Genomic DNA, 26,867 nt, shown 5'->3' on the forward strand with positions numbered 1-26,867 from the left:
AAGCAGACCAACAAGGGAACCCTAGACCTGGAAATTAATTATGGCACTCCCCTGTGGTCTGCTTAATACATCAAAAGATACAGTATCTTGTTACATCAAAAGAGGGACCGTTTTCTGTTGTGGCTGCTTATCAGTCTTTTTAAGAAAGGGCTGTGGGACGCCAGGCTTAACGCTGGTTAAGTCGGGGGCAGACTGGGGGGTGGAGAGAATAGTGAGGAGAGTGGAGGGAGATTTGAGAGGGGGGATAAGAAGGGAGGAGAGGAAGTGGGGCCACCATGCCGCCTTAGAGCGGTGGAAAGGGGGGTTGGGGCTGGTCAGGTAGGTAAGGTTTAGAAGGTAGGTTGGTAGGTTTTGTGGGTTTTGGATTGCTTATGTTTATTGATGGCTTGTTTTATTTATTTTTTTTAAAAAATTTGCTGCAGCACCCTGGAAAAGATTGGGGGGAGGGCGTTGGTTGCCCATCTCTTCCCAGAGAGAAAGTGTTTCAGGGTTTTTGGAAAACCAATGGGTTGTTTTTTGTTACAAGTTTTGTTTGGATATGGGCATCTAAAAGGCGTGTGAATTGTTCACTGTGTAAATGTTTGAAAAGTTAGAATAAAAGCTTTGAATCATCTTGTTAAAAGGTATCTTATTACAAATACAAAATACCTTGTAGATCAATGTATCCTTAACTACAACAACATTCTCAGTCACTGTTACAGAAATGTTTTACTTGCTATCTATAACTGTGATATTTTTATTTTTAATCAACCTTAGTTTAATGCATTGACTAAGTTGCTCTAGACAAGAGCGTCTGCTAAATTACATGTAAATGTAAAAATAAATTATTGCAAAGCTCACTGCTGGGTATTATTACAATGAGGTCCGCCCTAAAGCTATGTGTATTTTGATCAAGTTTGGCCGTGTTTGGGGGCGGAGCTCATTCGAATAATACCCAGCAGTATGCTTTGCAAGTGGTTTTTTTCCAGAGCAACTTGCAGTCAGTGCATTCCACTGTAAATGCCCAGTAACCTACTGTAAAAATGACAATGACCTTATGATGATATGGTGGAAAGGCTTTGAAAGCTAAAAGGGCTTTGAAATGTTAATACATGCAATGTGTACGTATGGCCTTTGCAGCACAGTAGCTTTATTTAAATATTGTATGTTTGATGACTAGCAGCAGCATTATTTATAATATGGGACTGAGCAGCTCTGAAATGTCACTGAGAAGTTCTTTCACTCTGTAATGTACAAAAAAAGGTCACGGTGCTGCTGCGAAAAACAGATGTTTATGTAGGCAACTGTGAACAATATAAGATAGTAAGCACTTTTGATTTCATTGTTCTTTTCAGGCACTTTAGACAATGTAGACGTTTCATTGTTTTTCACTGAATTCAAGTGTTTATGTAAATTCAGCAATTCATGCTGAGAGCGTTTGGTTGATTTTGGCTTATTCAACATAAAGAAGGATTGTTGTACACATCTGTTTGTCTTAATGCATTTAGAAAAATGACAGAGAAGTAATCGATGTTTTGAGGGCAGAAATAAGTACACATCACTTCAAACAACACCTGGTGGTTCAAATAGAGTGTGTTGTGTGTGTGCGCGTGTGTTTGCTACCATGTTCGTGTGCAAGCTTTTTAAGGACACAGCAGCAAAATGCTTTAAATAAACACAAGGACAGGGAAATTGCTTAAAAGCCTGGCGGAGCATGCCTAGAATATGGCCTGACACACTGATTTTCACTTACTTTTTGCTCCCGCTTTATTGTTCCTAAAAGTTGAATGCACTACCACGAGATACTTTTTTTGTTGCCTAAGCACTCGCCTGTACCCCTTTCATAACTGACAACTTCAGATGAATACAAGGGGGAAGAAAAGGGCTTGTGGTGCATTTTGAAAACAGGCCTTGCATCTTTGTGTATAAATGATTCAGGTTTACCTATTTGCAAAATGTTACCAAGCTTGGGTTTAGTTTCAACGTATTAAACCACCGACAGGGAGTAGGGGAACTGCAAGCCTATTTCTCAACTCAGTGAGAATGGATTAAATATAAACGAAGGTGTGTCATTACTGGAGAATAGTAACTAGCCTCTGTTGAAGAGAACAAACGATCCGAACCTGAGAGGTCCAGAAAAAAACCTTTAATACAGCGACGCTATGATGTAAGAGCTCTATTCAATCAGATCTGCTTTAGCTGACATCTGCATAGCATTTGTTTTGGAGGTGTCAAATCCACAAGCGGCTCATGGCGTTATACCTAAAGTGGACATTGCCATTGGCTGCATAGAGTCGCATTAACAGAAATCCCATGCAGCCTTGTTTACAAGTTTGAACACCGGAACATGAGATGTAATCTACACCTCGATTAGGCTGATAGAAATCCTCATTATTTAGTTTAATTCTTTTTCAATTTGAGCATAATTATTTCTATATAGCCTACACTTTCCAGTTCTGAACTTCTAACATGAGTGGGGGGGTGAGCGGCTTCGTGACAATGATCACAAGAGCAGCTGCTCACCGATTTGACGCTCCAACACAGTTCTACCATCTGACATCACCAAAACATCCGCCTAGCGGGTGTCTGCTATTGCGGGTTAACGCTTGATCTGATTGAATATAGGCCTATCTCTTTTTAGCATTTGTGACAGGAGAGAGAAAAGAAAACTCTCTGCTGTATCACAAAAATATCAGTTTCACAACCAGTGTGTCAAATGCGTTGTAGATCAGTTGACAACCTGAGTGTGTATGGGGCCTCTGATTCAGTAGGACCCTATTGATAGGTGATACTGTGCCTTTCCCTACCCTCTTTAGATGCGCACATGTCCCCATCGATGTTTTTTGTATCATCAACATTTTTGTTGAAGGCCCAGTCATCAATATACCTTCTCCTTAAAATGCGCATTAGCATTTACGACCCCTGGCAGGTGCTTAAGTATATTAAATCAAACACAAATAAATGGCTTCATCACTTCCTTCCTTGCTCAGCAATGCAGAACAACTATAAACTGGAGGTGCTCAAATGAGTCCCTAATAAATTATATTCCAAAAATAAAATATTCTAGAATTGATTTTAACGTGTAATTTGAGACTGGTGCTATATTTTTGTTTTCTTTTTAAAGATGTGAGCCTCATGGTGATTTAACAGCATTTACTTTCCTCTCATTCATCCCTCTCTTTCATCCCTCTCTTTCATTAGCACGGACTGGGGAAGGACGATGTACAGGAGAAGACCCTACATCACTGCCCTCTCTCTGTCTCCCACTCATCACTCACTGTCAGCCTTAACCAATAACAACATTAACCCATTCTGTATTGTTCTGACTAATGGAGGTTGGAATATGGTCACCTAAGGTTAGGGCTAGTGTTAGGGCTAGGGTTAGGGCTAAGGTTAACGCTAAGGTTAGGGCTAAGGTTAGGGCTAATGTTAGGGCTAGGGTTAGATCTAAGGTTAGGGCTAGTGTTAGGGCTAGGGTTAGGGCTAAGGTTAACGCTAAGGTTAGGGCTAAGGTTAAATCTAAGGTTAGGGCTAGGGTTAGGGCTAAGGTTAGGGCTAAGGTTAGGGCTAGGGCTAAGGTTAGGGCTAAGGTTAGGGTTAGGGCTAAGGTTGTGGTTAGGGCTAAGGTTAGGGCTAAAGTTAGGGTTAGGGCTAGGGCTAAGGTTAGGGCTAAGGTTAGGACTAAGGTTGTGTTTAGGGTTAGGGCAAAGGTTAGGGATAAGGTTAGGGTTAGGGTTGTGGTTGAGGCTAGAGTTGATAGCCGGGTAGTTAACATGAAGCTAGGGTTAGAATGAGTATAATGGCTAGAGTTAGGGTTGAGCCGGGAATGTCTGCATCCTGGTTCAACCCTAACCCTAGCCTCAAACCTAACCCTAGCCTGAACCCTAACCCTAGCATCAATCATAACCCTAGCCTCAACCCTAACCCTATCCTCAACCCTAACCCTACCCTTAGGGCGGCAGGTAGCCTAGTGGTTAGACTGTTGGACTAGTAACCGAACCCTAACCCTAACCCTAGCCTCAACCTTAACCCTCAACCTTAACCCTAGCCTCAACCCTAACTCCAACCTTTACCTTACCCCTATAAGGTTAGGGTTGTTTATTGGTCCACTACAGGTCCTCTACTGGTCCACAACTCTGCCTGCTTCAACAAAGGTCATTGTTGAACAAAAGATTAGCCAAGTTATCACTGCAACTTGCCTCTGATTTAAGTGTTGATACTTTTCATAAAGACAGGTCACAGAAATGGTCAGTTCGAAAGTGTGAAAACCCAAATGTCTACAAATCTATAAAGGGACCTTATAATGGTCCTTCTACTGAGGAGGTACACCTGAGGAGGTACACAGTATCTTCTACTGAGGAGGTACACAGTATCTTCTACTGAGGAGGTGCACCTGAGGAGGTACACAGTATCTTCTACTGAGGAGGTACACAGTATCTTCTACTGAGGAGGTACACCTGAGGAGGTACACAGTATCTCCTACTGAGGAGGTACACCTGAGGAGGTACACAGTATCTTCTACTGAGGAGGTACACAGTATCTTCTACTGAGGAGGTACACCTGAGGAGGTACACAGTATCTCCTACTGAGGAGGTACACCTGAGGAGGTACACAGTATCTTCTACTGAGGAGGTACACCTGAGGAGGTACACAGTATCTTCTACTGAGGAGGTACACAGTATCTCCTACTGAGGAGGTACACCTGAGGAGGTACACAGTATCTTCTACTGAGGAGGTACACAGTATCTTCTACTGAGGAGGTACACAGTATCTTCTACTGAGGAGGTACACAGTATCTCCTACTGAGGAGGTACACCTGAGGAGGTACACAGTATCTTCTACTGAGGAGGTACACAGTATCTTCTACTGAGGAGGTACACCTGAGGAGGTACACAGTATCTTCTACTGAGGAGGTACACAGTATCTTCTACTGAGGAGGTACACCTGAGGAGGTACACAGTATCTCCTACTGAGGAGGTACACCTGAGGAGGTACACAGTATCTTCTACTGAGGAGGTACACCTGAGGAGGTACACAGTATCTTCTACTGAGGAGGTACACAGTATCTTCTACTGAGGAGGTACACCTGAGGAGGTACACAGTATCTTCTACTGAGGAGGTACACCTGAGGAGGTACACAGTATCTTCTACTGAGGAGGTACACAGTATCTTCTACTGAGGAGGTACACCTGAGGAGGTACACAGTATCTTCTACTGAGGAGGTACACCTGAGGAGGTACACAGTATCTCCTCAGGAGAATCTAGACTCTATGATTACATTTCAAATGCCATCGTGTCCCTTTCAGTCCCTTTGACGTTCCATCGGACACTGCAGAGATGAGTTGGCTAGTGGATTAATTGTAAGCTTCTGCGTCAAATCAAACAATTTCCCAGTTTTCATCAGAGGACGGAGATCTCAGTGGAGTGTCTGACCGGCCACTGAACACGACAACAGACTCCAGAACCCCCAGACGTTGAGATGAGAGCCATCATCTGGCATAGAGATCTGTTGTGCTGTGTGATCTTCTCCGTTATGTAAACACACAAACACTGTCTCCCACTCTTCATCTTTCCTCCCTTCGGGGGTGCAATACTTCAAAACAATCAAGCACGGCCCTCCACTTGGTAAACATCAACAGACAGAAGTACAACATCTGAGCTCCACTAGGCCTACTGGTCATTGTGTAAAGTACATCAGAGGGTTGCACTGACGCTAAGCTAATGCTAAAGTACTGGAGCAAATAATCAGCACATTCCTGAAGATCCATGTTTCTCAAACCAGCCGTTTGATGTCCAATGAGGCCACATCAGAGGACCTTGGTGCACTGCCGCTAATGGTAAAATACTGGAGCCAATAAGCAGAGTCCTGAAGATGTTAGCAGTGGTGCATCCGAAGTAACAAGGAGAACTGAGGACACTTTGATACTAACTTGCAGCTCTGCAGCCAAGAGGACACTGACTCGTACCCTCATCATCATCATAGTTACCTCACACAGCAACCATCCCTATAGGACAGTACTCAGCAGCATTAGTCCATAGGACAAGACTACCGTAGATAGATAGTGACCCCCAAAACTGAGCCAGCTTCCCCATCACTCCATGATCACTCCATCATGTCCATGCCAGTCAGCCATCTCAGCAGATAAGGGGTGATTAATTAATGCAACCGCTGCATTCATCAATAAAGCCACTCTCAGCTGCTTGAGCTTCTCTGGGTAATGGAGAGGCACAGCCAGGCCAGGGGAGCACTCCAGTCAAATGAGGAAGCAGCGCTGCACTCACTTTCTCTCTGTGGATGAGTGGGGTGAAGTTCCTGACATATCAGATGAATGTCAGGCCTGCCATGGACAGTACTGTAGGCTACATCCAGTACATGGATACTTTCAGGTTAAGGGAAATGTCTAGTTAGTGTAGGTCTAAAATGATAGTGATGGATATGTGCTGTCAATCAGGTGAAACCTGTACATATAGCGTAATCTGCATACAGAGGCATTGGGTGGCAAGATATTCTGTTTCAGCAGGATTATATCCTTTATTGAGACATTGGCACTGCCACTGATCAATGTGGCACTCTTCTTGACTGCTTAGCTGGCACCAGGAAGAGAGCTTTCCATCTGGTGCTGCACTGGGGTGATGTGATGGAGTACGTGCATACACATGCACACACACACACACACACACACACACACACACACACACACACACACACACACACACACACACACCGACTCATGTGATGTTGGCATCAAGGTTTATTATCCTTTATAATGTACAATATACAAAAATATAGAGTACCAAAAAATTCACAGTGTCTAAAAGGCAGTGATTACAGTCTACGTCACATATCTAACAGTACCAACAGGTCAGTTGCATAGAAGGGCACCGAGCCAATCAGGGGACAGAGCTCCACAATGTGACATCCAGCTTGTCCAATCAAAAGTGACTACAGGGCCAGCAAATCAGAGGGAGTCACCATTTAGGGGGAGCCAATTACAAACCCAAGAAACGTGGGTGAGGCATGTGGGGAAAAGGAAAACCACATGACGGAAGTGTTACTTTAAGTCCTCTAAACAGCAGAATTACTTTTATTTAATTTGAGCTAGCTAATGGACTATGATAATACTGTACATGACTCTTTGTTGTACATTTGCTGTATCACGTTCTTGTTTTACATTTTTTATTAAGGTAGGGCTTTTAATTATAATTTTTTTATTGTGGTGGTGACATTGATTCTGTATTAAACTGGCATGAGTGTCTCTAAAACGACAGGCTATCTTTGTTACTCTAAGATACTACACAAGATGTAGCCAAACTGTACATCTGCACAAAGTAACAAAACAGCAGTTGTGTATTCATTACGGAAACCGTTTAAGAGCAAAACAAGAGCTTTTATTCGACAAATTCATGTACGTCCCTCTTCGTTTCATTCCGTTTGCTTCAGTTTGCGAAACATTTTGTAATAGAATCGGTGGAATGATTACATCCCTGGAAAAGATGTCTAGGCCGTAGTCAACCAGTCACAATGACAAGCTCTATCCCCTTACAAACCCCATGGTTGGTGTGTACATAGCTGCTGCACTTTTTTACAACTATAAGGCTTCAAACAAAACAAACAAACAAAAAACAGTGTTAGCTATACAATAATATACATTTACATTATACTAACCTTTAGATGTCATTAATGGTCTGCAGATTGAAGGCTGTCTCTTATGTACAGATAGAGCTCTCGTGCATATAGCGGAACTATAGAATTAGAATGATAGAATAAAATCCTTCTATTTCTATGAGAGGAACTAGAAGCATCGCTGCTGAATTAGCATAACATCAGGCATAATAAGAAAATATAGCTCAGTTGTGTTTCTCAAATTCCTTTATGATCCAAGCTTCCCCATGAGAACCGCGCAGCTCTCGTTAACTTACAATGATTAACATCTTATACGAGGAACACACAGAAACCCTGCGGAACATCAGAAGTGCCATCATCATAATGTGTGAAAGAATGCACATAGTCCTTTACAGATCCCGTCATATACAGTCATATGTAATAAAGCAATACATTTACATTGTACAAAATACATAGAGTTGTCTGTTCCTCTCCTCATTCAAGCTCACAGGCATACACATACGAAGCAAGCAAACATACACACACAAGCAAAACATTAATCTCATACCAAAGTATTTCTAAGCATGATTTAGCAATGTTAAGAGAGGGATCCATTAATATTTGCTACAGTCAGACTTATATTTGCTTCTACGTAAATCTGTGTTTTATTTTTTTGTTCTGATTTGTAAAATATGTCAGATACATATTGGCTACTAAGCTGCTTTGAAAAACGTAAAAAATAATGAATTTTGTGATGTGAAACTGATGAGAAAGTAAAAAGTGAATCATCTTTTATTTGTGAAATAAAACTTTTCCTCCTATACTACTGTTCTCTCTCTAGCATTAAACAAATAACCTCCCTCATAAAAAAACCACTTAAAAAAAGGTGCCACACTACTAGCTTATTATCCTAGCTTGTATGATATCATATCAAAATGCGGTTGAAGTCCAGTTCTGCAAACTGAGCGGTAGTAGGTAGGTTCAGTACTCAGTAGAATGTATCCATTCCCTTCTAGAATCAAGGTAATTCCCTTCTAGAAGTCTTTATCGAATCTGACCCCACATTATCCTCTCTGTTGCATACAGACAGGCACCCGATGCAACCCAAATCTGTATCTACTGTATCCCATCAACTGATTCCAACTCTCTCAGTCAGACATCTCAGCTCTCTATCCCATGTTCAGATCGTTCCCTGGGAAGCCTACCTATACATTACATAACACAGCTAGGCAGCCTGATGTGTGGGGCCTTGTTTGGACATAAGCAGATTAAAACTAGAGTCTATCCAGCAATGAGTATGTCTGTATCTGTGTGGACCAATATAGGTAGTGTTTTTCCATAACCGATCACACGCTGCCATCCATGGATGTGCCTCTGTTCCCCTGGTCCTCTAGTACCACCCAAAAACATGGCAGAGCTGAAGTCCCAGGTTCTTGTCCTCCTCATGTCATGTGATGAGGTGAGCTGAGTGCATTCATCCATCCACCTCCAAACACAAAATAACTGATGTTGATCTCTTGAATTAATTGAGTAATTTTTTTGGTTCCCTCACGATTTGCAACCACTGTACTGAAGCAAGGACAGACACCAGGATATGCGCCGGTTGGGTTGTTCTGGGTAACTGCATTTGTTGTTGGGAGAATTCTGAGTTAATAATGGGGATAAATGCTGCAAACAGAGGGGATGTTGGTGTCATAGAGACTCATTCATAGAGGTGACCAGACAGACCAGAGAGGAGAAGATGCGGCCATTTTGAGTATTTCTTAAGGCCACCTCTAGCCTCTCTGAATAGCAACACAACACCTACAGTAAGGCGCTCAGGTTGTCAAGTTCCACAGGGATAAGTCGTTGTCCAACTCCCTACTGTAGCTTATAGTGTCTTATAGAGTTCATCATTCAGCTCTCCATCAAAGCACTACGTTGACACTGTGATGTCCGGTACCACGATCAGGTTCCTGGTTCTACTTAGTGAGTCTAGGGGAGGCATCAGCATCCATACTGTATCCACCCCTACAGAGTGCTGATAGTACGTTCCAGGTATACCCTTACACACACACACACACACACACACACACACACACACACACACACACACACACACACACACACACACACACACACACACACACACACACACACACACACACACACACACACACACACACACACCCCACCATTTGGGCGATACCATGGGATAAAGGAAAAGAGAGCAAAAATGAGATTCAGGTCTTAGGTTGTGTTCAGTCACCATGGCATTTGTCACCATGGTGATGGGGGTGAAGTTCAGTTCAGTCTGGGTAGGTAGGTGGGGCTGAGGTCCTTGGGGTGTGTGTCTCAGCTGTGGTTATAGGTCCTGCAAGGGGAAGGGGAGGAGTCAGGTCTGTTGTAGTCGTATTTGCCCAGCGCTGTGGGGTAGTAGGTGGTAGTGTAAACATTAGTTTGCTGCAGGGGCGTTGGGTAGAAGTTAGACCTCTCGTCTGGGAGCAGGTTGTTCTTGTTCAGAGTCTGGAAGAGGAGAGAAGACAATCATAGCAGATGACAGTGGCTACAAACTTAGACAGAAAACACTGACGGGTGTAAAAGGTACGTACTGTTCAGTAAAGTGTAACATACTGTTAGTGTGTGTCTGGGTGAGGTGGGAAGAGTAGAGAAAACAGTCATAACAGTGACATAAGAGTTCCATAACAGTACCATAACAGATGGTTTAGTTTACCAATGACTCAGACAGGAGCAATATCCATATATTATACTCTTACAAGTTGAAAAGTGGGCTACAGTGCTGGGTACTGGAAGTGCATCTTTAAGCAAGGTAGAAAACTTCAACAAAATGTGATTTATCAGCCATAAATCAAGCATAATCAATTAACAAATATGAGAGGGATGAATAAATTATAGTAGGTCCCTCTAAATGAGGAAACAGCACAAAATACATTTTTACTGTAGGATGCTTTCCAAATGGAACCCTTTTACCTTTATAGTGCACTACTTTTGACCAGGGCCAATTTGGAAAGTAGTGCACTATATAGGCAATGGGGTGTCATTTGGGACGCACACTTAATGTAATGCACTTGCACTTTACAGGCAGGTTGCGGCGGCTAGAAGCCACAACAAGCCGACGAAGGGAACACTATGGAGGGCTGCTCAGTAATGTAATTTATCTTAACAGCTCTGGGCCCAAACGCTGCTCAGTAATTGGGTTACAGAATCAGTGAAATGCACAACAATGTCGGCCATTTTGAAACGCCCTGGAGGAGGGCGGTGAGGGCCTGTGAAGAAAGACCAATGATAACAGCAGTAGTTCTCAAGTTGAGCGAGTGGCTCTAGCTAGCTAACCTGGTTAAACCAGACTGAATGCTGTGCTCACAGGTTAAACATAGCAACATCAGTTAAGATGCCAGGCTAATAGTTAGCTAGCTACCTGTGGTATGAAACCTGCCTAGCCATCCTTATTCTATTAAGCCTCTGCTCTCACTGTATGGCTCTGATCATCAGTGCCAGGTATTAGAACCCAGCCTCAACTACTGCACCACAACACATCACTCAGCCAGCTGGCAGCTGACAGCTTTAGAAAAACAAAATCAGGTGTCCTACTGAGAAGCACCAACCATCATCTGAGATAGACTGTCCTAGCACAGTACCTGACTAATTAGGGGGCAAAATAATAAGGAACTATGTATACTAGGTGGATCATGACCTTGGTTCTAAGGCTAACCCTGACGTACGTATGAAGGGCAATGCCACGGTGGGACGGATCGATGGGATCGGAAGGTGGCTCATAGGCACACGCAGGTGTTAGGTCCAAGAGTGAGGAAAGGTGGGGCAGGCAGGTGCAGCTTGACTTTACATTTATTATTGAATTTAGTATAGCTGAGCCAACCTCAATGTTTTGGCTGATGCTTTCTCAAGAGATGATGGTTCCAGCATTATAGACAGCAGCGGAGTCAGCGGGAGTCAGTGGCTATCACAGCCTAATGGGGCCCATTAATAAGGACTAAGGCTATGAGCAGGCAGAAGACACCATGGAGTAAGGAAACCAGGTGAAGACAGATAAGAGTTCTGAGCTCTCACCATTACACATCCTCATATAATGAAATAACCCTAGACATAAGGAAAATCTTCTCAAAGCCATATGAATGGCTGGTTACAGCATCTCTTTGCTACGCAGACAATCGTGTGTGTATATGTTTGTCTGTGTGTGTGTGTGTGTGTGTGTGTGTGTGTGTGTGTGTGTGTGTGTGTGTGTGTGTGTGTGTGTGTGTGTGTGTGTGTGGACATGTTTAATTATACTTGTGGGGAACAGAAGTCCCCACAAGATCAGTAAACAGATTTTTTTTGGACCAACTGGGGACATTTTGCAAGCCCCCACAAAGAAAAAGGCGATTTCCAGGGGGTTTAGGGTTAGGGTTAGAATTAGTGTTAGGGTTAGAATTAGGTTTAGGAGTTAAAGGTTAGGTTTAGGGTTAAAGTTAAGTTTTGGGGTTAAGGTTAGGGTCAGGGTTATGGTTAGGGCTAGGGTTAGGAAAACTAGGATTTGGAATGGGAATCAATTGTGTGTCCTCACAAGGTTAGTAAAACAACAGTGGATGTGTGTGTGTCTATGCACGCGTGTCTGCATGCAGAGGAGTCAGGCCTGTTGTGTGTGTATATGCATGTCTGTGTGTGTATTTATCCACGTGTGTGTCTGTGTGAGTGACAACCCTTGTATACTGTACCTGTGACAATACCTTGAACTCCATGGGCGTGTACTTCTCGTTCTTTGGTGTGGTGTTGCCCTTGTAGTTGAGGTGGTTGGGTGTGGTTGGGTGTATGACGGCAGACTCCTGCGAGGGCTTGTGGAAGCGCTGGCAGTACACATAGACCAGGAAGGACAGAAGGCCCGCCCCCAGGAAACAGGACACACCTGTGGCTATCAGGTGCAGAGAGGTGAATGCTGCGCAAAAACAACAAAGCAGACAGATGGGAGGTCAGTCATGATGTTTAGTTCAATTATCGGTGTCTGTTATCTCATCATAACTCTTTCTTTCTTTCCTCATCCTCCTTCACATATTGTATTGCAGCAAAGTGGTAGCCTGGTCACATATCTGTTTGTGCTGTCTTGCCAACTCTTAGTGACAATAACCTCAGGAGTTGGCAAGACAGCACAAACATATTGCGGACCAGGCTAGTAAAATGGTGGTTCATTCAAGGGAATCAAGCTCCTCCTCCTCAGTGCTCCTGCTGTCAAACCTAGAAGCTGTCCAATGGCATGGCGGCACAGCCTTGAAACCATTACCCTTCCCAGCATGGTTCCTACACCTTATTATAATGGTCATCCCCCCTCATGCATATTCCACTTCTGATGATTGGTTCAAAGGCTTGTGCAGCATCGCCATGGTTTCAAAACGGACATGGTGGCATCCCCCCTAAATGGAGATTAAATTAGAGGAGGGGGGGGGTGTACCTACAGCGCTCCTATTACCTCCTGCTGACTGAATGAAAGGATTCATGGAACACACACACGCATACACACACACACGCATACACACACACACGCATACACACACACATACACACACACGCATACACACACACACGCATACACACACACACGCATACACACACACACACACGCATACACACACACACACGCATACACACACACACACACACACGCATACACACACGCATACACCGACACACGCATACACACACACTGTAGGTGATTGTTAATCCACTTACCTCTGCATTGCTGGTCCTTATCAAAGCCAGACGCAGGGAGAATCACTGCAACACAACACACAGACAGACATACATGCAGAGACAGACAAACAGTCAGCTACCAGCACATGCACATTCTTACCATGCACAGAAATATCTGGAAACCACCCAAGGGTTCAGAGTAGACTGTAATTTGAACTGGTAGATGGTACTTACAGAACAGTACACACAATATACACAGTACACACAAAGAAACATACATCATGAAACACTAATGAAAACGTCAGACAGTTGGGATTGTTGTGTAGACTAGCTTCTATGATGTTTACCAGACACTTAAAGTCAGTCATCAGGAGGGAGAGGGGGGAAGAGGAGGGTGTGTTTTTAATTGAGATGTGGCCATCCTATGATTACATTTTGGGGCAATTTCGCCTGAGTGAGTGTCACACGCCATCCCAGTGACCTTACGATTTCCAACGCCTCCTCCAAAATTGCAATGAAATTAGATGTGATTTGGGCCGCGTCCCAAACGGTACCCTATTCCCTATATAGTTGGATACTCATGACCAGGACACATACACGGGTTGGTTGTTTAGAAACAATGAGGAAAAACAGATAGGGTGGGATTAGATTGTTGATAGCACGTCAACTATATTTGGTTTCCAATGTTTATTGAAAACAGTTACACAATGAGCTCTTGTCCCACATGTCCGTTTCTTGTCATTGTTGCTAGCTATCTGGCCACCCAGAACCATAACAACACTCGGCCTTTGAAGCGCACGCATCATTTTCGTGAAGCTGACCGCTAACCCGTCTATAGGGCTCTGGTCAAAAGTAGTGCACTGTATAGGGTGCCTTTTTGTGACGCTAATTGCATCTGTCTTGTCTCTGGTAGCCAGGGACAGAAAGATCACTACTCTGTTAAAACTAAAAGAAAGGAAACAGCCTTAACAAGGTCCTCATCAGAGGAGCCACTCTAAGAAGCCTGATTTACGGAGACTTCATTTGCACAAATTAAGATAGAAGATCTTATTCTGGTGGGGGAAATTTGATTAGATTAGATGTTTGAGTTAGCCACATGCACAGGGTCACAGATGTAGTTGTAGTGTACAGTGAAATACTTAAGGTCCGAGCTCCAACACTGCAGGTGTGAATTAAACAATAATAATAAAATATTTTTCCCCCATAGAAGTAGCAGCGGAGGGAGGGGGACCTATGGGCCGGTTTCCCAGACACAGATTAAGCCTTGTCCTGGATGGACTAAAAAGCACTTTCAATAGAGAATATCCATGCTTTTTTTGTATTGGATTAGACTTAATCTGTGTCCAAGAAACTGTCCCTATGTGTATGATGCGTCTTATCTCAGAGTGGTTATGATAATGGTGGAGGTGATGACGAGGATGGTGATGACAATGGTTATGATAATGATGATAGTGAATGATTATGAACGATGGCGATGGTGATGATCATAATAACAGTTATGATAATGATGATAGTGATGATTATGAACGATGTCGTTGATAATGATCATGATAACTGTTATGATAATGATGATAGTGATGATTATGAACGACGGCGATGATCATGATAACAGTTATGATAATGATGATAGTGATGATTATGAACGATGGCGATGATGATGATCATGATAACGGTTATGATAATGATGATAGCGATGATTATGAATAACAAACAGATCACCGACCGTTTCGAATCCCACCGTACCTTCTCTGCTATGCAATCTGGTTTCCGAGCTGGTCATGGGTGCACCTCAGCCACGCTCAAGGTCCTAAACGATATCATAACCGCCATCGATAAAAGACAATACTGTGCAGCCGTATTCATCGACCTGGCCAAGGCTTTCGACTCTGTGAATCTGTGTCCAAGAAACTGTCCCTATGTGTATGATGCGTCTTATCTCAGAGTGGTTATTATCTCAGAGTGATTATCACCACATTCTTATTGGCAGACTCAACAACCTTGGTTTCTCAAATGACTGCTTCGCCTGGTTCACCAACTACTTCTCAGATAGAGTTCAGTGTGTCAAATCGGGGGCCTGTTGTCCGGACCTCTGGCAGTCTCAATGGGGGTGCCACAGGGTTCAATTCTCGGGCCGACTCTTTTCTCTGTATACATCAATGATGTTGCTCTTGCGGCTGGTGATTCTCTGATCCACCTCTATGCAGACAACACCCTTCTGTATACTTCTGGCCTTTCTTTGTACACTGTGTTAACAAACCTCCAGATGCACTTCAATGCCATACAACTCTCCTTCCGTGGCCTCCAACTGCTCTTAAATGCAAATAAAACTAAATGCATGCTCTTCAATCGATTGCTGCCCGCACCTGCCCACCACTATGGCCTATTTACTGCCTTACCTCCCTAATCTTACTTCATTTGCACACACTGTACAGTATATAGACTTTTCTATTGTGTTATTGACTGTACGTTTGTTTTTTCCATGTGTAACTCTGTGTTGTTTGTGTTGCACTGCTATGCTTTATCTTGGCCATGTCGCAGTTGTAAATGAGAACTTGTTCTCAACTGGCCACCTGGTTAAATAAAAATAAATAAAAATAAATGGTGATGATGATGATCATGATAACGGTTATGATAATGATAGTGATGATTATGAACGATGGCGATATCAGGATGATGATCATGATAACGGTTATGATAATGATAATGATGATTATGAACGATGGCGATGATCAGGATGATGTCATGATAACGGTTATGATAATGATGATAGTGATGATTATGAACGATGGCGATGATGATGACAATGATAACGGTTATGATGATGATGACATATATGATGAAAGTGTGTATGGCTCACCTGGAATGTCGTTGCAGTCCCTGTGCTCAGTGCTGTTTCCCACACAGGGGAAGGAGCCTTGAGCCCCACAGACCCGGCTGCGTACCTGCAGCCCTACGTCATCACATGCTGACCACAGAGACCAGGCCATCCAGCCGCCTGTGCACACACACACGAATGTCAGTACACAGACAAATGACCAAGGATTCACTCTGAGTTGAGGTAACCGCTGCATTCTTAACATGCCTGGAACCTAACTTGACCACCCAAGCGCATGAAAACAAACAAACTAGCCCCACCACAGCACAGCCACAAATAACCCTAACAACCCTAGCCATATACAAACAGACCCAAGTGGTTGTGAGGTAAACTGTTTTGAGAAAGCAAACCCATAGTTTGTTTAGTGCATAGCCGAGATGTTTTCGTCAAGAGCCAAGCGTTAGCGATGTTTCCCAGGCGACAGGCGCCTGTGTACAGTAAACAGGAAAGACCCTCTCCCAGAACCCTCTCCCCCTCTCCCGGGTTTCCAACCCGTGATGCCAAAAGCCATTCACCCAATGAATGATGGCTGCCATTTTGTTTACCTCTCCTATCAGTCAGCCTTTCAGTCACAGGCTGCCGAAGCTGCTCCTCGTGCTCTCTGATCTCCCCACACCAGTCTACATAGAACAACACAATACAACCCTCACGGTACAGCATCCATATTAGGACAGAGTCACAGGAAGTTGGTGTCCTTGCGACTCTTGAGGCTGTACTAATATGGACACACACACACACACACCCTCCTGTCCTTCAATAGTTAGCACAATCTATTTAATCAAGCCATCTCTGACAAGGCCATCAGATAGGGCGGGGACTGACAGACACAAGGTCTTTCGGCTAATTGGAGGTTCACTGTATCTGTAGGGAATAGATGACCAATGTCCTGCCTGTCGGTAAATGTACCGAAGCAGGAGACAGATGAGGACAAGACATTAGCATGGCAAACTGTGGACACAAGCAGGGGCACACACATGAAGGTGAACACACGTGCAGGCGTGCAGGCACACACAGACAGACAGACAGTCAGACAGACAGACAGACAGAAGTGTTAGCCCTACGTCAAAAAAGAACATTAACCAGATGAAAAGGGTTGTTTGCATCCCAGATGGCACCCTGTTTCCTATATATTTCTTATTTTTTTAGGCTTACGGCACCTGGTATTCCCAGGCGGTCTCCAGTCCCAGTACTAACCAGGACTGATCCTGAACAAGCATGTTCAGCTTGCCACAAGCATTTTCTCCCTGAATTTAGGTCCGTTGGGTCATCTCTGAAACTCCTCATTGGGCTCGGGAGAGGCGAAGGTGGAGTCATGCGTCCTCTGAAACATGACCCACCTGGCCTCCTACTTCTTATCACCCTGCTCTCTTAACCCGAGTGTCAGCCGCACCAATGTGTCAGAGGATCCACCGTTCGACTGACAACCGGAGTCAGCTTGCAGATCGAATCCCAGGCTGTTGTGGTGCCTCAGCACTGCGGTGCTGTGCTTTTGTTATAGTCTTCCCTGTGGCTCAGTTGATAGAGCATGGTGTTTGCAACGCCAGCATGGTGTGTGCAACGCCAGGGTTGTGGGTTTGATTCCCACGGGGGGCCAGTACAAAAAAATAAATAATAATGTAATGTATGTACTCACTACTGTAAGTCGCTCTGGATAAGAGCGTCTGCTAAATGACTGAAATGTAAATGTTGACTGCTGTGCCACCCAGGAAGCCTTCCCTATATATTTTGACCAGGGAATAGTGTGCCATTTGGGACACAGCCCAGGTAAAAGACAGAAACCAATTCCCTTCCTTGTCTTTAATTACCATCAGGGCGAACTCCTCAGTTCCCACTGACTGACTGACAGTTGGTCTAATTCAATATGAAAGACAGTTTGGCCTTTAGGAAGAAGACTATTGATAAAACCCATTGTTCTGCCTGACACTGTGGTCGGTCTCAGTGAATGCACACACGCACACACACACTTTGTGGGGACACACAATTCAGTCCAATTCAAAATCCTTTTTTCCCTATCCCGTATCCTAACCCTAACCCTAACCATAACCTTAACCTCAACCGGAAAACTTAACCTTAACCCTAAACCTAACCCTAACCCTAAAACTAACCCTAGCTCCTAACCTAAACCTAATTCTAACCCTAACACTAATTGTAACCTTAACTCTGAACCCCCTAGAAATAGCATTTCACCTTGTGGGGACCAACAAATTGTCCCCAGTTGGTAAAAATGTTTTAATTTACTATTCTTGTGGGGCCTTCTGGTCCCCACACACAGACACACACACAGGACGCCGCAGCAGGAACACAATAAATAGTGACACTGGCCAGCAAACTCCAGGAAATAAAGAATGGATTAGGATAGGAATGAGATTAAAAAATAAAAACTCTTTAGACAAGAGATTAGATATAGTCTTGTCTCTCATTAGGGCTGTGGGCTTATTCAGAGGAACGTCTGAGAGTAACTTTCTACCCAGTCCAGGATTAGCTATAGCTGGCTCACACTCATACATATTACAGAGTCCTATAGGAAACAGAGACACCACACAGAGACACTACACAGAGCAGAGGGCCTGGTTAGATAGACAGTATACATGTCACATCCTATCGTCACACATTATTGGGCAACAAGGTACACTATTAGACACAATTGGGCTGCCTCCCAGCACAGCAGGGAATAGGCATGGGAACTCCATTTCCCAATATGCACCTCTTTCACACCCCTCTCTGGAGTGACTTAACAAGGTAATGACTGGCACAGTATTGATCAGTGAGTAATTATCACGATAGACTTGCAATGCATTGATTAGGAAAGACTATGCAACTATTGTGACCTCTAAGAAATAGAAAATTAAACTAATTTGATCCTCTATTGCCCTTCCTACCACGATATACAATTGTTCTTGTTCCAGAAAGCACACCAGATAAACCCTGGCATTACGTGGCTGAGTGATGAGGAGAAACTGAATAATTTTTTGGTCCATTGTGTATTTCCGTTTACGGAATATTTATATAAAGCCTGGAATAAAAGAAAAAGTGCTACCTATAATGAAATTGTAAAAAACTATGTTTAGCTTCTATGTGGTAAATGGCACGTGTGTATATAGATTGTGTATAGGCTTGTCTCCCATATGAATCTTCTCTTTGTGCAAGACTGGGTTCAAATGCCTTCTTATTTCTTTTTTTCTGTATTTATTTATCTGTATATGTTATGTATACATGTATGTATGTACAGTTGAAGTCGGAAGTTTACATACACTTAGGTTGGTGTCATTAAAACTCGTTTTTCAACCACTCCACAAATTTCTTGCTAACAAACTATAGTTTTGCCAAGTCGGTTAGGACATCTACTTTGTGCATGACACAAGTAATTGTTCCAACAATTGTTTACAGACAGATTATTTCACTTACAATTCACTGTATCACAATTCCAGTGGGTCAGAAGTTTACATACACTAAGTTGATTGTGACTTTAAACAGCTTGGAAAATTCCAGAAAATGATGTCATGGCTTTAGAAGCTTCTGATAGGCTAATTGATATCCTTTCAGTCAATTGGAGGTGTACCTGTGGTTGAATTTCAAGTCCTACCTTCAAACTCAGTGCCTCTTTGCTTGACATCATGGGAAAATCAAAAGAAATCAGCCAAGATGGTGGACCTCCACAAGTCTGGTTCATCCTTGGGAGCAATTTCCAAACGCCTGAAGGTACCACGTTCATCTGTACAAACAATAGTATGCAAGTATAAACACCATGGGACCATGCAGCCGTCATACCGCTCAGGAAGGAGACGCGTTCTGTCTCCTAGAGATGAACGTACTTTGGTGCGAAAAGTGCAAATCAATCCCAGAACAACAGCAAAGGACCTTGTGAAGATGCTGGAGAAAACAGGTACAACATAATCTATATCCACAGTAAAATGAGTCCTATATCGACATAACCTGAAAGGCCACTCAGCAAGAAAGAAGCCACTGCTCCAAAACCACCATAAAAAAGCCAGACTATGGTTTGCAACTGCACATGGGGACAAAGATCGTAGTTTCTGGAGAAATGTTCTCTAGTCTGATGAAACAAACATTGAACTGTTTGGCCATAATAACCATCGTTATGTTTGGAGTAAAAAGGGGGAGGCTTGCAAGCCGAAGAACACCATCCCAACCGTGAAGCACGGGGGTGGCAGCATCATGTTGTGGGGGTGCTTTGCTGCAGGAGGGACTGATGCACTTCACAAAATAGATGGCATCATGAGGGAGGAAAATGATATGGATATATTGAAGCAACATCTCAAGACATCAGTCAGGAAGTTCAAGCTTGGTCACAAATGGGTCTTCCAAATGGACAATGACCCCAAGCATACTTCCAAAGTTGTGGCAAAATGGCTTAAGGACAACAAAGTCAAGGTATTGGAGTGGCCATCACAAAGCCCTGACCTCAATCCTATAGACAATTTGTGGCCAGAACTGAAAAAGTGTGTGCGAGCAAGGAGGCCTACAAACCAGACTCAGTTGCACCAGCTCTGTCAGAAGGAATGGGCCAAAATTCACCCAATTTATTGTGGGAAGCATGTGGAAGGCTACCTGAAATGTTTGACCCAAGTTAAACAATTTAAAAGCAATGCTACCAAATACTAATTGAGTGTATGTAAACTCCTGACCCACTGGGAATGTGATGAAAGAAATAAAAGATGAAATAAATCATTCTCTGTACTGTTTTTCTGACATTTCACATTCTTAAAATAAAGTGGTGATTCTAACTGACTTAAGACAGGGAATTTTTACTAGGATTAAATGTCAGGAATTGTGAAAAACTGAGTTAAAATGTATTTGGATAAGGTGCATGTAACCTTCCGACTTCAACTGTATGTGTGTATGTGTATATATACAGTGTGTATGTATGCATATTATTTTACTGCTCTTGGGATGTAGTTATTGTTTGGATAACCTTATTTACTATTATGTAGTGATTTTTACCTTACATTTTTTCACTCGTTATGCGATGCGCAATGCAGAGAACACCAGAAGAAGAATTATGATTTAATTACCACAGTGAATTATTGTAATGTTTGTTTATGTGTCAATTAATCCCATAAGGGATGGGCCGCCAACTGGCGATTTGACACAGAAATAAAATGCAATTAATTAATTCATGTAAAGAACAGGGAAGCCTGCGACTCTGATGGATGTGTGTGTGTCTTTGCCTTACCGTCACAGGTGTGTGTGTTGCACAGCGCTTCCTCAGTGTGCAGGCCAATACAGATATCTCCTCCGTTGACAGGGCTGGGGTTGTTACAGGATCGGGTACGCTGATAATGCCCTCCACCACAGGGTACCGAACATTGAGACCAGGACGACCAACAGGACCAGGCTCCACTCACTAGACGGGAATACACACACACACACACACACACACACACACACACACACACACACACACACACACACACACACACACACACACACACACACACACACAAGCAAGGTCAGATACCTCTTTCATCACCAACTAGGCAAAAATCAAAATATGAAATGCTATCCTCTTCTAGCTACAACAGACACATATAAAGTCTTCCTAGAAGACCAGATTGATCAGCCCATTAGAAAATGACTAAGACTCCTGCTGCCCATGGTCTCTATCCATGTCTGTGAGTAAAACTCATCAGAACAACTACCCTGTGCTGAAAACCCTTCTATAATGACTGTATTTAGTGTGTTGTCATTTCCTCACATATTGGCAGTTGCAGTCAGTCTTCCCTTCTGTATGAGAGTGTTTGAGCTGAGAAAGTGAGTGATGAGTGGAGAGAGGTGAGTGATGAGTGGAGAGAGGTGAGTGATGAGTGGAGAGAGGTGAGTGATGAGTGGAGAGAGGTGAGTGATGAGTGGAGAGAGGTGAGTGATGAGTGGAGAGAGGTGAGTGGAGCTGGGGTTGACCCGGACCCCTCGGCTCTCTGCTCTAGAAAACTCCATTTACTCCAGTGGATTAGACAGTAGGGACAGTGAAATGTGGCATGCCTGCTTTGGTTGCCTCAAACTGCTCTGACTGTCTGGCAACTGGGAGTGCATGGTGATGGGACTGGGAGGGACATTATGGGGAAAGAATAAAATAGAGAGAGTAAACAGAAGCCTTGAGGATGTATGATAACGGTAGATCAAACAGGACCAGGTCTCATTGTAGGCATTTCTCTCTAACTCGCTCCACCTCCATCTCACTCTTGTCAAATCCATTTTTTTAACTGTCTCCCTTCCCTCTCTCAATCTCACAGTCTCTCAATCAGTACCTCCCTCTCCCTCTCCCTCTCCCTCTCCCTCTCCCCCTCTCCCTCCCTCCCTCCCAAAGCGGGGTGGTTAGAGCCTCCCTCCTGAGATGTGTGCAAACCTGGTGACCAACTACAAGAAACGTCTGACATCTGTGATTGCCAACAAGGGTTTTGGCACCAAGTACTAAGTCATGTTTTGCAGAGGGGTCAAATACTTATTTCCATCATTAAAATGCAAATCATTTTATAACATTTTTGACATGCGTTTTTATGGATTTTTTGTTGTTGTTATTCTGTCTCTCACTATTCATATAAACCTACCATTAAAATTATAGACTGATCATTTCTTTGTAAGTGGGCAAACGTACAAAATCAGCAGGGGATCAAATACTTTTTCCCCCCACTGTACAACTTTCAGAAGCACAGAGAGATGGCAGGCTGATTCATGGTACATCATGCAGTGACCAGTCATAAAATATACACTCAGTGATTCACCAAACATAAAACATTCATACAGTCAGTCTGTCCACATTCCATTTACATGAGTGTTAAGAGCAGAGCTGGGTTGAGCTGAGACGAGGTGCAGTTACCTCCAGTTAAAGCTGATCAACTGCATGATTATGGTGATGATGAGGTGCTTTAGTTCAAACACTGGACTGACTCAGCTACTGAAACAAAGGACTCGTCTTAGCAGGGTTCTGCTCCACTGCCATGCTAGCCATTAGCTAATTAATGATTCCCTCAGCATTACTTTAGAGGACTGGCATTAGCATTAGCATACATGTCTCTCCCCTGGTGCTGTGTGTTAAATTGTGTATTATGCCAACCACAACTGGAGATAATTGGTATGTAGTTAGGGGAGCAGTGTGTGCATGCGTGTGTGTGTGCGTGCGTGTATACCTGCCAGACTGAAGACCGTCCCAATAGGCAACAGTGCATAACAGTGTGTTTGTGGATGTGTGTTCTTGTGTTCTTTCCCCTTTACCTGGGCAGGCCTTAGAGTTGCAGTCTTGGTACTCTACGGGCGAACCCCTGCAGGCTGGGGGGGCAACCTTGCCCTCTGGCGTGGCACAGGTGCGCTTGCGGGTACGGTACCCTTTGGCACAGTCCTGGGAGCAGGTGGACCACGTCTCCCATGACGACCAGCCGGAGCCCGCCACTCGTACCACAGGGGTCCTCAGGAGGTCCTCCACCAGAGCTATAGGAAAGGGTTAATACACAGGTTACTGGTCTACACAATACACTTGATCACCTCTACTTCTACATTACACTGGTCATAGAGCACTACGGTAGCAGTGTATGTTATAATATGTCTATGGAATAGCTCACACATACAGGGGACAGATTACTGAGACCAGGGCAGGGGACCAATTGCTGTCCTTCTGCTGTCCTTCTGACCCCCTGTCCTCCTGTCCTACAGTCCTCCTGTCCTCTTGTCCACCTGTTCTCTTGTCCCCCTCTTCTCCTGTTCCCCAATACACGTCACTTCCTGTTGAACGCGGAACGAGGAAGAGCTAGGTTTTGTTTGTTTGGAAAGTTTGTTGTTTGAAAGTGTATTGGAAAGTTATTGGTAGCTACCTAGCTTCTTAGTTTGGATCCCGCGACGCAGTTTGCGTCAGTTGCTGGGACTGCTTGTCTCTTTCCAGTGATCCTGCCGACCAAGGACTGGTCTGAGGAGCTATTTGGCGTTGCAGCTAGCCTAGCTGCTAGCTAGCTGATTATCAAGCTAGTGAGGTTTTCTTGAATGCAGCCAGCGATGCAGTTAGCCATTGTAGCTGGGACCGTGGATTGTCCCGGGTTTGTGGCTGTCTAAATCCCTGCTGTTTGTTGTGTTCAATCTTCCCTGTGACCTGCCCTGTCTGGAACTGTGAGGAGTATCAGCGTAACCTACGTTGCTAGCTACTATGACAAAGACCAAAGCCAGCGGGAGTACCGTTGAGGACAGTGGTGTCTCTCCATCACACGTAAAGGATCTTTTAAAAAACAAAAAGAGACCTACAAGCAGTTGTTACAACAAGAAAATAGCTTCAACTGTTTTGTCCAAATACTCGTGGATTCTACTAATAAAAGAATGGACGACCTGACCAAAGAGGTCCAGGAACTGAAGAACAGTTTGCAGTTCTCCCAGGGTCAGCTCGATGAGTTGAAATGTTCTTATTGTGGGAGCTGTACTGTTAGATTTCAGTGCAGCCTTTGATATGATTGACCATAACCTGTTGTTGAAAAAATTTATGTGCTAAGGCTTTTCAACCTCTGCCATATCGTGGATTTAGAGCTATCTATCTAATAGAACTCGGAAGGTTTTCTTTAATGGAAGCTTCTCTAATGTCAACAATGTAAAGTGTGGTGTACCGCAGGGCAGTTCTCCAGGCCCTCTACACTTTTCCAGTTTTACCAATGACCTGCCACTGGCATTAAACAAAGCATGTGTGTCCATGTATACTGATAATTCAACTATATACGCATCAGCAACCACCGCTAATGAAGTCACTGAAACCCTTAACAAAGAGTTGCAGTCAGTTTTGGAATGGGTGGCCAGTAATAAACTGGTCCTGAACATCTCTAAAACTAAGAGCATTGTATTTGGTACTAATCATTCCTTAAGTTCTAGACCTCAGCTGAATCTGGTAATGAATGGTGTGGCTGTTGAACAAGTTGAGCAGACTAAATTACTTGGCATTACTTTAGATTGTAAACTGTCATGGTCAAAACATATAGATTCAATGGTTGTAAAGATGGGGAAAGGTCTAGCCGAAATAAAGAGATGCTCTGCTTTTTTGACACCACACTCCAAAAAGCAAGTTCTACAGGCTCTAGTTTTGTCTAATCGTGTGATCCAGTGCTGCAAGGAAAGACCTAGTTAAGCTGCAGCTGGTCCAGAACAGAGTGGCAAGTCTTGCTCTTAATTGTACTCAGAGGGCAGATATAAATACTATGCATGCCAGTCTCTCTTGGCTAAGAGTTGAGGAGATACTGACTGCAACACTTATTTTTTATAAGAAACATTAATGTGTTTAAAATCCCAAATTGTTTGCAGTCAACTTCCACACAGCTCTGACACACACACTTATCCCACCAGACATGCCACCAGGGGTCTTTTCACAGTCCCCAAATCCAGAACAAATTCAAGAAAATGTACAGTATTATATAGAGCCCTTATTGCATGGAACTTCCTTTCATCTCATATTGCTCAAATAAACAACAAACCTGGTTTTAAAAAACAGATAAAGCAACACCTCACGGCACAATGCCTCTCCCCTCTTTGACCTAGACAGTTTTTGATCTCAGTATGCATTAATATATAGGCTACATGTGCCTTTTAAAAACATGCCTGTAGTTCTGTCTTTGAGCTGGCATTAAGTGTGAGTGGTTAAGTTTAGGGCTAAGGTATGGGGAAGGCTTAAAACCAAATAATAAAAAATTATGCGCTATTACCTTCAAGTATCATCAGTATTATTAGTATTCTCATGGCTTGCTAGAGAATTGTGAATTGCCGTAGCGCATTGGTGTAAGCAACGTGCTCTGACTCTGAGCATCACGAGTCCGTGCCCAATGCTGGGCAAAACATATATTTTTTAAATTGGTGAGCGTAGAGGAAGGCATATATTGATGTTCTCGAGACCTTTTCAAACATCTGAAATCGCTATATATTTCTAGTGATCAGTCTGATCACCCAGGGGCAGATACAGTGTGGTGAATGGGTCAGGGCAGTTTTACCCACACAATGCTTAGAGAATAGCCAGAGAATAATGATTGGTGTTGGACAGGTGCATCCTTTTCATCAATGCCTCACTTGGTGTAAAGCCACACCAATGAGTTAGCTAGCAACATCAAAAGCCGCTATGATTGACAAGCACTCACTGTCAGTCTCGCAGGTGGCCATGCCGTCATTGGGGCAGAAGCGGGTCTCTACTTTGCGTCGTCCAATCTGCAGCTCGTGGGGGTCTGCCAGCTGGGCGCGGCACATGTAGCGCATCCTCTGCTCTTGGCGTGCTCCGCCCAGCGTCACGTTGACAGGCATCCACGGGGTCCAAGGGGTGTTCCTCTTCACCTCTGGACAAGCCTCCAGGTTACATGCCTTGTATTCCTGGAAAGGGGGGAGAGGTAGAGGAGGCGGGGGAAAGGGAGAGACAGAGACAGAGAGAAAGAGAGGTAATTATTATAAAATATTTTTTTTTCTACATTTTTTACTGAGAGTTATTTGGCTGCTTCATAACACTTTAATTGGACTCATAATGAAAGTAATTAAATCCTCAGTGTAGAGCATGTTTGAGAGTCCACTGTGGGAAGCCCGACTTGACTGAGAGGAGGGGGAGAGGAGGGAAAGCATTTCAGCTCAAACTGAGTTTCAGTCAACTGAAACCAGTCAAAACTGAACTGAACCGTAACTTCACACATCCCACGGAGAGAAAGGAGTCTTGTATGAAAGGCAAGGTAAGTATGGCATGGATTTGTTCAAGCCTGTGTGTCTGTGCAAGTGTGTGTG

The 26,867-nt window shown here is 43.7% G+C and overlaps 1 protein-coding gene across 7 annotated transcripts in view; it reads right to left on the minus strand.

Annotated features, from left to right (window-relative positions):
* Positions 1-6,715: 6,715 nt before the first annotated feature.
* Positions 6,716-26,867, minus strand: part of sema5ba (sema domain, seven thrombospondin repeats (type 1 and type 1-like), transmembrane domain (TM) and short cytoplasmic domain, (semaphorin) 5Ba) — a 325,261-nt gene continuing 305,109 nt past the window's right edge. For 2 of the 7 annotated variants that reach the window (XM_014165375.2, XM_045704770.1), the window contains 8 exons: positions 26,243-26,468; positions 23,367-23,579; positions 21,331-21,501; positions 16,682-16,756; positions 16,119-16,256; positions 13,301-13,345; positions 12,295-12,512; positions 6,716-10,087 (listed from right to left, as the gene is read on the minus strand). In XM_014165375.2, coding sequence (XP_014020850.1) covers positions 9,917-10,087; positions 12,295-12,512; positions 13,301-13,345; positions 16,119-16,256; positions 16,682-16,756; positions 21,331-21,501; positions 23,367-23,579; positions 26,243-26,468 — 1,257 coding nt within the window. In that variant the 3' untranslated portion in view covers positions 6,716-9,916. The other 5 variants (XM_014165378.2, XM_014165380.2, XM_014165379.2 and 2 more) reach the window with 5 other exon arrangements.

The sequence above is a fragment of the Salmo salar genome, chromosome ssa21 (assembly GCF_905237065.1).
Source record: "Salmo salar chromosome ssa21, Ssal_v3.1, whole genome shotgun sequence".
Lineage (NCBI taxonomy): Eukaryota > Metazoa > Chordata > Actinopteri > Salmoniformes > Salmonidae > Salmo > Salmo salar.